The sequence below is a fragment of the Psittacula echo genome, assembly GCF_963264785.1.
Source record: "Psittacula echo genome assembly, chromosome: 23".
NCBI lineage: Eukaryota > Metazoa > Chordata > Aves > Psittaciformes > Psittacidae > Psittacula > Psittacula echo.
In genome coordinates, this window is record NC_137748.1 from 368,279 (window position 1) to 380,415 (window position 12,137).

General features: G+C 48.0%; 1 protein-coding gene across 3 annotated transcripts in view; it reads left to right on the forward strand.

Moving 5' to 3' along the window:
- Positions 1-12,137, forward strand: part of TANC2 (tetratricopeptide repeat, ankyrin repeat and coiled-coil containing 2) — a gene marked incomplete at both ends in the record, with an annotated part of 174,883 nt that overhangs the window by 76,896 nt on the left and 85,850 nt on the right. For all 3 annotated transcript variants that reach the window (XM_080633693.1, XM_080633694.1, XM_080633695.1), the window contains 2 exons: positions 5,114-5,262; positions 10,495-10,681. In XM_080633693.1, coding sequence (XP_080489819.1) covers positions 5,114-5,262; positions 10,495-10,681 — 336 coding nt within the window. The remainder of the gene's footprint in view (positions 1-5,113; positions 5,263-10,494; positions 10,682-12,137) is intronic.

The following is a 12,137-nucleotide window of genomic DNA, read 5'->3' on the forward strand; positions in this document are numbered from 1 at the left end:
ACTGAGCTGGGAGCAGAGCTCACGGGAGCACCAGTCGTTCTGTGGGTCAGCCAGACTGGGGGCACAGGGAGGGGGTGATGTGCACGTTCAGCCTTGGGCACAGTCTCATCGATAACAGCTCTTGTGGGCAGTATTGATGGGCTGCAGGAGCCACTGACCCTCCAGAGCTGGGAAAATAACCTGGGAATGGAAAATGCGTGGAGAAAGCTGGAGAGACATCCCAGGCTTTCTTGCTGCTCTGAGGGAGCAGGGTAGCACAGACAGGGTAGTGCTAGAGAGGGTTTCAGACCTGTCCCAACTCCTGGATCACCGCTGTTGGGTTTTTCCTTCCTGCTCTGACCTTTATATAGGAGTTAAAGTGGCAGTTCTAAAGGGGGCCTGCAGAAAATCCCAGCCCAATCCAGGGGGTGGAACTGGATGATCTTGAAGTTCCCTTCCAGCCCAAACCGTTCCATGATCCAGGATTCTTCTGCTCTGGGAGGCAAACGTGACAGAGAGCCTAAACGCATGCAGTAGTTCAATCGAAATGCACAAACTGCTTCTCATCCCTGTAGGAGCTTTTCATACAACGCTGCATTTAGCTGTCTCTTCTCAACTTTGAGGATTAAAAGCAAGGAGTATCTTCTAGTGTAGCTTTTAGGGGACCCTACCTAAAATTCAGTTGCATATTTCATGCGGTCTCTTGAGTATTATTCTTCTTTCCCTTTATAGAAGATCCATCCAATTCATGTATAGCTCACCACAAAGGAATCTCAATGGCTTCTTTTTGAGTTCGTTTGGCTTTGCAGTGCAAAGGGAGGCTGGTTGCTTACATTTCTGTGATGAAAACATAAAGAATAATCCCTGCACTATTGGATAAATCCCCTTTCCTTCCAACCAAGCTACAACTGTTGAGACCAAGCCATCTTGGAGCAGTTCATGGCTTTTTATTTATGGTATTAGAAATAAGGAATTCAGTGCAGTGTGTGTGTGCATCTGTGACATTAAAGTGCTTGGACTAGTGGCAGACATCTAGTAAATCTCTTTTGGTTTTGCCTCTGACTTCAGCACTGAAATGATGACTCCAGGTTTGGAGCATCTGCCTGGAAATTCAACACAACAGATTCCAAGGGGGGAAAAGTTTCTCTGGCAACGCTGGAACACTGCAACAGCGCTTAGCATTAAAGACCTCTCACTTCCAATGTTCCAGTATTTAAAGGGTGGCTGTAAAGAAGATGGAGATCCCCTTTGTTCAAGGAGCCACATGGAAAAGATGAGGCGTGATGGACACAGGTTACTCCTGGGGGGATTCCAACTGGAAACGAAAGGAAAACTTTTCCCAATGAGAAAAAACAGCCACTGGAATCATCTCCCCAGGGAAGTGGTGGATTCCCCAAGACTGGACACCTTTAAGATTGGGCTGGACAGGGAGCTGGACCATCTACTGTAGGTCATGCTTTGCCTGCAAAGGTTGGATGATGCCTGAGGTCCCTCCCAACCTGGGATTCTGTGATTAATGGAAAACTAAACAAGACTTAAACTACTGAACCAGCTTACTGAAGATGTCAGCTGGCATGAACATGCACATTAGGTGGTCTGAGGGCCACTGGGGAGCAAGCAGGAGACCCAGGGGGTGCTAGGTAGATCTGGTTCACCTACACCAGCTCCAAGACGCCTTTCCCTGTGTGTATATAGGAAAACATAAGCTTTCAGCTGAACATGAAGGCACATAAAGTGACACCATCTCTAGAACTCCTTGGACTACTCGTGCACATGCAGTAAGTCAGGGGGTTAAGCAGGTTCTTCTTCTGATTTAGAATCCCTGGCACGTTTTGATCCACTTTTTAGTATTACCCAATGTTGACGCACAAGTGCATGAGCTCATACAGCAAATGCAGCAGGACCTGATGGATCTGTGTCTGGGTCTACTGATTGACTTCATTGCATGTGTGTGGCTGGGCAGCTTGTTGGGGTCTATGGCTGTACTGGAGGTCACTTACTTGGGGTGACTGTAGGAGGTGTGTTTGAGCTGTGATGCTGTCAGAATACCTAAAAATACCTCGGGTCAGTTCTGTTATCAGCGGGGGCTTGAATTTCCCTCGTGGGATTGGGGGAACAGAGTGTGCTGACGTGTGTGTAACACTTGGCTGCAGCCTCAACTGGGTAGCACACATGGCAAGGGAGCAGAAACCCAGTGATGTCCTTCCATTGAACTTGTAGTATTAGAGTAGTAGTTAGTTATTGTCAATAATATAATATAATATTATTTATAATATTATATTATAATTATATATAATATAATTATATATTATATTATATATAATATAATTATAATATTAATATAATATATTATATTATATATTATATAGTATAATTATATATTATATACAATAATATAATATAATAATAATCATATAAGTAGTTATTGTCAACCTTGAAAGGCAAGTTCCAGCTTCTTTCCATAATACCCATTCACAGGCATCTCAGAGCTGTGCTTTCTCTTCTTTGACACTCAATTAAATGCCTGCACTTACTTTTAAAAACCTATAACCAAAAGAGGGACTGATCCAGTCCAGTAGTGCTTTGCTGAAGTTCAAAGTTATCTGTACTCTGAAAGCCACAGTATAATAAAGGAATTGATGGTTCTATGTGAACTGGGACAGTCTCGAGCAGCTTAGGTTGCTGCTGTTGATCCCTTGTGCTGTGAGCAGTGTCTTGCAGGTGAATTAGGGCAGTTATCAAAGGAGGCAGTTGTAATCCTCTGTATCTTCTATGTTCTTACTCAGTGACCTGAGATAAGCTCATCCTTTCCTTTATTTCACAGGTGAAAGAGCTTTATGCCCCTGGCGCATATTCTAGGGGTAGGATTAAGAGGGGAGGTTTCAGGACGAGCTCACACCCAGCCTCCAAGGAGCAGGTTCTTGTGGTTGGTTTGGGAGCGGTTCCGAATGCTGAGCCCAAGGAAGCCACTCCAGCATAATCCAGGCACATTCCCAGGCAACGCAGGGATAGATCCAGCTTCTCCTTTCTACCAAGGAAGGCAGTGTGGTTGGAGTATTATTAATATCATGGAAGCAGGATGGGGGATGCATAAGAAACTTCTGCTAATTCTGAACAGAGCCGTATCCTTGATGCAGGTCTCTAGGAGAAACTCTAAAAGTCTACATTTTTCAGGGAAAAACCTAACCTTGGAAGTCAGAGTGTGGGTAATTTTCACTTTACGTAAATGTATGTTCTGGATTTGACTCCTGGAGATAGTAAATGCCCACAGATTGGATGTGGGTGGTCAGCAGTTGAGAAAATTGGGCCATCCATCTAAATTTGTCTCTCTCATAATCTATGGCATTCACGTCAGCGGGGTTTGAAGCAGTACAATAGGGATTCAATAATTGAAAGACAGCTTCTATTATCATACTGCATAATCCATTTTCATAACTGTGAAGTCACTGGGTAAGGACTTCTCCAGATGCTCATCTCCCAGAGTTAATGGTGCCTATGGATGCAGACGTGGCTGCGTGTGAGATGCTCCAGGGGGTCGAATTTGCAGTAGTGCAGGTGAGACACTGAAAAGCTGCTCTGAGCTTCCTTGAGGTGAACGTTATGGACCTAAGTGGGAATTTCGGGAAGTTCTTGTCCATATCCCAGGATCTGTGCTTTGAGGGTTTCAGTTATCCAAAAGCAATCGTTAAAGCATTGTCTTTTTGCTGTAGCTTTAGGCTGTGTCAGAGCACCCCGAACCAGGCCAGAGCTGGGAAATGGAGATGGGCTCTTTTCCAGATTTCACATTATGAGATGAATAATTAACTGTAGACTAATTGCAAATCCTAATTAGTCTCCTACAACTGCACTAAGCACAGGATTGCTTCAGTGTAATGTGGAAAGTACTTGACTTCAGGCTTTAAACTGCTGCTGGTGGGAGCGGGGAAGAGCTCAATGTTCAGAACCCAACTGACCTTTTGGGATGCTGCAAGTCAAACACCCCCACACATTCCTGTTGTAAAAGTCAAAATGATGCCGAGGAACAGCGCTGGCCTTTTCGCAGGGGGCATTGCTCGCTGCTCTTCCTGCAGGTGGCTGGAATAAAGGAGGAAGAATGCTCAGGAGTGTTGGGTTTGACCTGTTTTACACACCTGACGGGGAGATGGGAGGTGGGCTTGGCTTTGTACCACGGCCACGGGTGTGACTGCACAAGGCGGTTTGGTGTCTGCTCAGTGGTGCTTTCCAGGTAGCAGGGGGTGTGCTGGAAACAGCAGATGTACACAAGGGTTTGCTGTCCTGGTCTTTGCTGTTAACACCTTGGTGGTGCGTGTTGGTTGCACTGCAGCCCATGGGGTGTGTTCTAAATGGCACAGGGAGCCTTGGTTTCTCTGTGAGTGACTTGGAGGTAGTCTCTACATGAGAGAGCAGAGGGAAGGCTCTTCCTTTTCCATTGCTGGTCCAGGAAATCGTGTTCCCTAGTGGCTCTGGTACCTCTGGTGTGGGGAAAGCAAGGTGGGTTTGCTTCCGTGGGAGATGCTGGGAATATAGCGAGCAATGAAAGGAGAAATAACATGTGTAAGCATGTATTGACAGCTGGAGCAATGCATAACCTACAATTAATGACCACACCATAATGTTAAAACAGCCTTGAGTAGCATGAATGACCTGAAAAAGAAGAGAAGGCTCCTGAAGGGAAGACCTTAGAGCAGCTCCAGTGCCTAAAGGGGCTGCAGGAAACCTGGAGAGGGGCTTGGGACAAGGGCCTGTAGAGACAGGCCAAGGGGAATGGCTTGAACCTGCCAGAGGGGAGACTGAGCTGAGCTCTTAGGCAGAAGCTGTTCCCTGTGAGGGTGCTGAGGCGCTGGCCCAGGGTGCCCAGAGAAGCTGTGGCTGCCCCATCCCTGGCAGTGTTCAAGGCCAGGTTGGACACAGGGGCTTGGAGCAAGCTGCTCTAGTGGAAGGTGTCCCTGCCCGTGGCAGGGGTTGGAGCTGGAGGAGCTTTAAGGTCCCTTCCAACCCAAACCATGCCATGATTCTGTGAAAACCAGGATACTGCCATTGCAGCAGGAGAATTTAGCAGTGTTGTGTTGGTAAAAGCACTGAGCAGTCCCAAGCTGAACAATTCATGACTGAACTTGTTTTTCTTCCTGTTTAGGTGACGCTGAGCAGGAGCTGGGACCCCCTCCATCCGTAGATGAGGCAGCAAATACACTCATGACTCGCCTGGGCTTCCTCCTCGGAGAGAAAGTCACGGAGGTTCAGTCAGGGCCCCAGTACAGCATGGAGGTGCAGGATGAGAACCAGGTACGAGCCCTCTGATCCCTCCTCTTCTACAGCCCCGTTTGTGAGCCAAACACAGCAGGTGGGAGAGGGGTTTTGTGCCAGTTGTGTGCCAGCTGAGTGCCTCATAGCAGTGAACTAACGGTGAGCAGGTGAAAGGTTCTATCTCCACGTCCAGCAGTGAATCACCAGCACAGAACGTGGTGCAGGATCAGCTGGTGCCGTGTGAAACAGCTTCTGTTGTTTTTCTGTTTCTTGCGAGTGCTGTAGGAGTGGGCAGCATCTCTAATCAGGTTATAGTGACCAAAATAATTTGTTCTTCCTTGGCATCTTGGATAGAATGCTTCAAGAACGCTTCAGCAATGTTACGTAAAGGCTCACACTTCCCCCAGGGAGGAGAGGGAAGGAGGAATAGGCTGATTGTACAGATAGTCACGCTTTTTGCTCCTGTTTGCTGAACAAGGTGATTTCATGCTTGCAAACGGAGACAGAAAGCAAATCATAAAACCTTTATTGTGATCAAGCTTGTTACATCCCCTCTGGCTGGCTGAAAGCCAGGTAGCAGAAAGCTCGGGCCTACAACAGAGATTTTGTGGGAACTGGCTGAGTTTCTTCCTCCTTCTCCTCAAGCCTGGATACTGCCCACTCCCTGCAGTGCTGGTGAGATGAGAATGAAACAGGGAGATAGTTTTTCCCTTCCTTTAAATGGAAGTGGATAGTCCAGTGTGTAGCAGAAAAGCATGAAACTCAGAAGCCCACTCACTTCTAATGCTCTCTCCTTTTAACAGAGTCATCCTATGAGTCTGCACTTAGATTTTTAACACGTGCATGATTCATAGGACCTGACTTCAGGTCCTGAATTCCTGAAAAAAGAAAATAATTAATGAAAAGTGGCAGCCAAGAAGAGTTCTCAGCACAGGAATGACATGGAACTGCTGGAGCAGATCCAGAGGAATCTACAAAGATGCTGCGAGGGCTGGAGCAGCTCTGCTCTGGAGCCAGGCTGAGAGAGCTGGGCTGGGGCAGCCTGGAGAAGAGAAGGCTCCTGAAGGGGAGACCTTAGAGCAGCTCCAGTGCCTAAAGGGGCTGCAGGAAAGCTGGAGAGGGGCTTGGGACAAGGGCCTGTAGGGACAGGCCAAGGGGAATGGCTTGAACCTGCCAGAGGGGAGACTGAGCTGAGCTCTTAGGCAGAAGCTCTTCCCTGTGAGGGTGCTGAGGCGCTGGCCCAGGGTGCCCAGAGAAGCTGTGGCTGCCCCATCCCTGGCAGTGTTCAAGGCCAGGTTGGACACAGGGGCTTGGAGCAAGCTGCTCCAGTGGAAGGGGTCCCTGCCCATGGCAGGGGTTGGAGCTGGAGGAGCTTTAAGGTCCCTTCAACCCGAACCAGTCTGGGATTCTATAGAGATGGCTCTGGTGGCACATGTGAATCTTTCTCCAGGTCTGAGCCAATGGGAAGGAAACTCCAATTTTCCCATTTTCCTTACAGTTTCCCATTTTCCAGTTGCTCCAAGGGCCCTGGTCTGCTCCTAGCACAGAGCAGGGGGTGCTCCTGGTGTGCAGGGTGCAGGGCTGTGTCCTGGGCTTGGTCCCGTGCTGTAGACTGAACCAAAAGGTTTTTGATCTTCTGCACGGACACTTGAGAGCCCAGAAACGTGTTTTTGTCAAGTTTTTGCCTTTAAGACATTCATCAAGCTTTTAACACTTTCAGTCCACGTTTTAGGCAAGTTGTGGTGGATTTGAAATGTACTTCACTGCGCATTGTGCTAGAAAATGTACTTTTAACAGGTACCTGCTTGAAGTGAACGTTTCAAAGCCAAGCAGAGCTTTCTACTATAAATGGTTCTTTTTGTTGTTGCCTTTTGACAAAAATTAAAACCCCATCTTTCCTCTAAAGCAAAAGATGCCTTTGGAGAATGAAAAAGAAAAACCTAAAGAGAAGCAGCAGAGAGTTGTCCTCTAAAATAGATGGGTATCTTGGGCCGTGTGCTAATTCTTGCATCACAAAGCTTTATCAGGGCCTTTGAATGCTCTTCATGTGCTGCTGGAGATAAAGGGAAGCTGGTTCCTCAATTACCAGGTTGATTTTTTATCTGTCTTTGTGAGCATCTCCTGCTGTCAGCACTTGCCTGGAGTCCCAGGATGCTCGAGGTTGGAGATGATCCCTGGAGGCCACCTCATCCAACCACCTGCTGGCAGCTTCAGAGCTGGACCAGGTTGTTCAGGCCTTGTGCAGGTGAGGTTTGAAGATCTCCACAGGTAGAGAACAGGGCAGCCTGTTCCAGGGCTTGGTGACTCTGCCTGGAAAGGATTTTTGTCTTCTACCTACTACAGAATCGCCTTGATACGTCCCATGACTGCAGCATCTTGTCTTTGCCTTCTGAGAAGAGCATGGTTGTGTCTTCTCTCACCCCCTGCTCACAGCGGAAGGCTGCAGCTGTCCTTAGGTGCAGTTTAGCTGTCTCTTCTCCAGGCTGAATGCATCCTCTCCATCAGCATCTCCTCCTTCAGAACAGGCTCCAGCCACCTTACAGTCTTGGTGGCCCTTCCCTGACTTTTGCCATCTGCCACTGTTTTGGGGCAGGAGCCATGCACAAACCCTGTCCAAGCTAAAGCCTCTTCCGAATTGCAGCGGCTCTTCCGCAGACCTCTGCAGTTCTCCTTCCCAAATGGAGTTTCTTCAGCTGCTCTGCTTCAAGTAGTGTTGAAAGTCATGGAATCGTCTCCTGCAGCGAGACATGGGATTTGTGGAGATTCCTTCTTCCCTTCATCATTGATTAAGTGCAATCTGATGGAGACTTTGACCAAGAGTTTGCACTTGAATTTAAAAACAAGAGCCATTTCCTAGGGTTTAATGTGTCCATTGACAAGGCCTGGGCAAAGAAAACGTTCTTTGTGTCAGAAGCTGGGGCTCGGCTGCTGCTTGAAATTCTGACCGTGCTTTGCTTTCTCAAGCAAGAAAATCATCACTTGCAGTCTTGCCAATGCTGGAGCTAAGGTGGAGCTAAGGAATAAAGGTGTTTCCACTAAACCCACCCTGATTTATCAATGGGCATGTTGCATTTTCATTCAGTTGCCTCACTTTGAATATGTCAAAGGATAGCCTGTAACTTGGAGTGCTCCGAAATGGTGTGTGTTACTGTGCTGTCTCTTAATCACGCTTTCCTGAATGAGAGACCACAAAATGCTGAAGAAGAAATCCTTTTTCTCCTGTTTTTTAAGGGGAAACTCTTTTTTCACTGCACTGCTTGCCAGAGGAGCACAAAGGACAATGAGGCTGTGTCAGAACAGTGTCATTTCTCAAAGCTTGGGGAAAATGTGACAGATGAAACAGCAGCAGGAAGAATACAGAATGTTCTGTCAATGGCAATTTGTAGTTAAAACTTGCACAGAGGAGCCTTTTTTCTCTATCAATACAAAAATAAAACATGTCAATCAATGCCAAGTGATATCCCGTGTTATTCACTCATTTCCAGTTGCAAGTAGCTGTTCTTAAGGAGCTGCATAAAAGCTCAAAAGAACTTGGAATATCACTTTTGGCATTTTGTGAAACGATCGTTCCCCCTCAGCCGGAGGGATGAAGATGATTTCTTCGTTTCTTCAAGTGCCATTCTTGTCCTTCACTTTGCTTTGGAGTGTAGTTTTGCTGTGGTTTAAGGTCAGTGGATGGTTATTTTGTTAGTACTGAGAGAAGCTTCAGCAGGGATTTGTTTGAAATAGCAGTTGAAAGAAGGGCATAAAAAGTTCACTCTAAAGAATTTAGCATCCCAGAACCATCAGGGTTGAAGGGACCTCTGGAGATCACCCAGCCCAACCCCTGCCAAGGCAGGGCCACCCAGAGCAGGGCACACAGGAACGTGTCCATGGTAGGTTTCAATGTCTCCAGAGAGGGAGACTCCACAGCCCCCCTGGGCAGCCTGTGCCAGGGCTCTGCCCCCCTCAATGGAAAGAAGCTCTTCCTCGTGTTGAGGTGGAACTTGATGTGGTTTCTCTGCTCCAGACCCCTGAGCATCCTTGTGGCTTCCGCTGCACCCTCTCCAGCAGCTCCTTGTCTTCCTTGTGCTGAGGAGCCATAATAGCATTACAGTCCTAATGCGTGACATTCTGAAAGACCCCCCATGTAAGCTGGTTAAACTTTTAGGTGTGTAGTATGAGGTTGGAAGACACCTCTGGAGATCAGCTAATCCAGCCCATTCAGGTTGCTTCAAGCCCCATCCAACCTGGCCTTGAACACTGCCAGGGATGGGGCAGCCACAGCTTCTCCCTAAACACTTCAGGTTTCTTGCACCCAGTATCTTCCCAAAGTAACTTTTAGAACCCCATCGGTTTTGTGTTGCTGCATTTCTTTGTTTTGTTCTGCCTTTGGAGAGCAACATTTCCCCTATTATGTGTTCTAAACCTTACCTGGTGGGGGAAGCGTGTCTGAGCAGGGCTGAGCTTCCTGGTGCAGGGGTGTAAAACCACTGTTGGTTTCCTTGACTGGAGGAAACCTTTACAGAGCAAAATAAGAATTGAAGCCCCACGGAGGCTTCTGAGCAGATGGAAATGGCCCAGAGGCCTTTGTAGGATTTCCTGTGTATGATGCATCTTGCTGTAAGTAGAGGTGAGATCATGCTGTATCATCACCACCCTGGAGATGTCTGCTTAACGGCATGAAATTTACTTCACTGTGTCATAGGTTTTTTGCTTATTTGGGCTTTTTTTTTGGAGAGGGACTTCTTGTGAGGACCTGTAGGGACAGGGTTCAAACTGAAACAGGGGAGGTTCAGGTTGGAGATAAGGCAGAAGCTCTTCCCTGTGAGGGTGCTGAGGCGCTGGCACAGGGTGCCCAGAGAAGCTGTGGCTGCCCCATCCCTGGCAGTGTTCAAGGCCAGGTTGGACACAGGGGCTTGGAGCAAGCTGCTCCAGTGGAAGGGGTCCCTGCCATGGCAGGGGTTGGAGCTGGATGAGCTTTAAGGCCCCTTCAACCCAAACCAGGCTGGGATTCAATTAAAATGATCAAAATTCCTAATAAAGTCAGGCATTTGGTTAACCCCACTTTATCAATGTGTCTCCTGTTGAACATGGAAGCTTTAAAGCTTTAAAGCAAGGCACAGCAAACAAGCCTGGTGCCTGCGTCATCCACACCGCGGCGAGGCTCAGCAGACCTTGTCCCTTTGAGCACTAAAGCACTTTTTACCTTCCCCTTACAAAGCACATCCTCAAGCATGAGCCCAGCGCCTGGCAGGGGTGAGTGACTTGTTCCCCCTTCCCTTGTTGCAGAGCTCGGCCGTGACGCAGCGCATCAGCCCCTGCTCCACGCTGACCAGCAGCACGGCCTCGCCGCCCGCCAGCAGCCCCTGCTCCACGCTCCCGCCCGTCAGCACCAGCGTCACCACCAAGGATTGCACCTACGGCGCCGTCACCAGCCCCACCTCCACGCTGGAGAGCAGGGACAGCGGCATCATAGGTGAGTGGCACCCTGCTCCTCTGCTAAACCAGGCCATCAGCGGCTGCGCTGGTGTTACAAGTGGTGGTGTAGCTGATACACACTTGTTCGCTAACGGGATGAGTTTGCATTGCTCAGTACTGCAGCGAGCAAGGTGAAATGCACTCCCATTCAGCACAGGGAGTTGGTGAAAATTGGGCTGGAGAAGTCGATCGATGCACACAGCTTTGTGGCGCTTGTTTAAGTGGTGAAAGAGGAAGAGTTTCGTCTTCCTCCTATTTCTGTGTTCCGTCGTCACCTTTCTGCTTCCTGCAGCCTTTCTTCCCCGTGCATTCTTGCCTTGCTTTCATTCTAGTGAGGTTATTGCGGGTGTTTTCTTATCAAGTGTTCTGTATCCTTCAGCTGCTGCCCATGCCCACTCGTAGAATCATGGAATAGTTTGGGTTGGAAGGGACCTTCAAAGTCCAACCCTCTTGCAGTGAGCAGGGGCACCTTCAACTAGATCAGGTTGTCCAGAACCACATCCAGCCTGGCCTTGAATGGCTCCAGGAATGGGGCATCCACCACTTCTCTGGGCAACCTGTGCCAGGGTTTTACCACCCTCATTGTAAAGCATTTCTTCCCTACATCCAGCCTGAATCTCCCTCTTTTAGTTTAAAACCATCATCCCTTGTCCTGTTGAAACAAGCCCTGCTAAAAGTCTCTCCCCATCTTCCTTATGGATCCTTTTTAAGAGCTGAAAGGCCGCAATAAGGTCTCCTTCATGGAAGTGGAGATGCTCATTTAGACAAACACAAGCTTTTTGGTCAGGTAAGGAAGATGGGATGTGTCAGTGCCAGGCCATGGCTGGTACCTGGGGCTGCCATTCCCTCCTACCTCAAGTAGTCTTAGAGGCGTCTATATTTTCAGCACTTTTTTATTGTTTAAGGAGGTTATGGACCATTTAGTCCATTTAGTTCCATGTCAAAGGAAAGAAGACAGCTGATGGCATCGTGTTCATAGTTCAAATACTGTTGGATTATATTCCCATAAATATAAAATCACTGATTTTATAACTGATCACCTGCTGTGCCCCGTGACTGTCACTGCTGCCTTATCGGTAACTCTGTGCCTCATAAACCACTGCTGCTCTTAAACTCAGCCTTGGGCAGGAGCTGGATTAAATTAACACTAATTCCAGTGTATTTCATCCCAGTGAGCTGCTGGTTGCAGGTGTGAAGCATCTCGAGCAAATCCACACATTTCTGTTCTATAACTGTAAAGGCCTAACGGGAGGAAAGGGATGTCTGTGTAACATCAGGCAGGATGCTCCTGGCTTGGTTGTCCTTGCCACATGTTCCATGCTCAGCATTTCTGCAGCAAAGAACGTTTGACTTTGACAATAGTTTATGTAGTACTGAAAGAAACAAGAAGAACCTGAACTTCCTCTGTTTCATTGGAACCCATTCCCCCTTGTCCTATCACTCCAGTCCTTGTA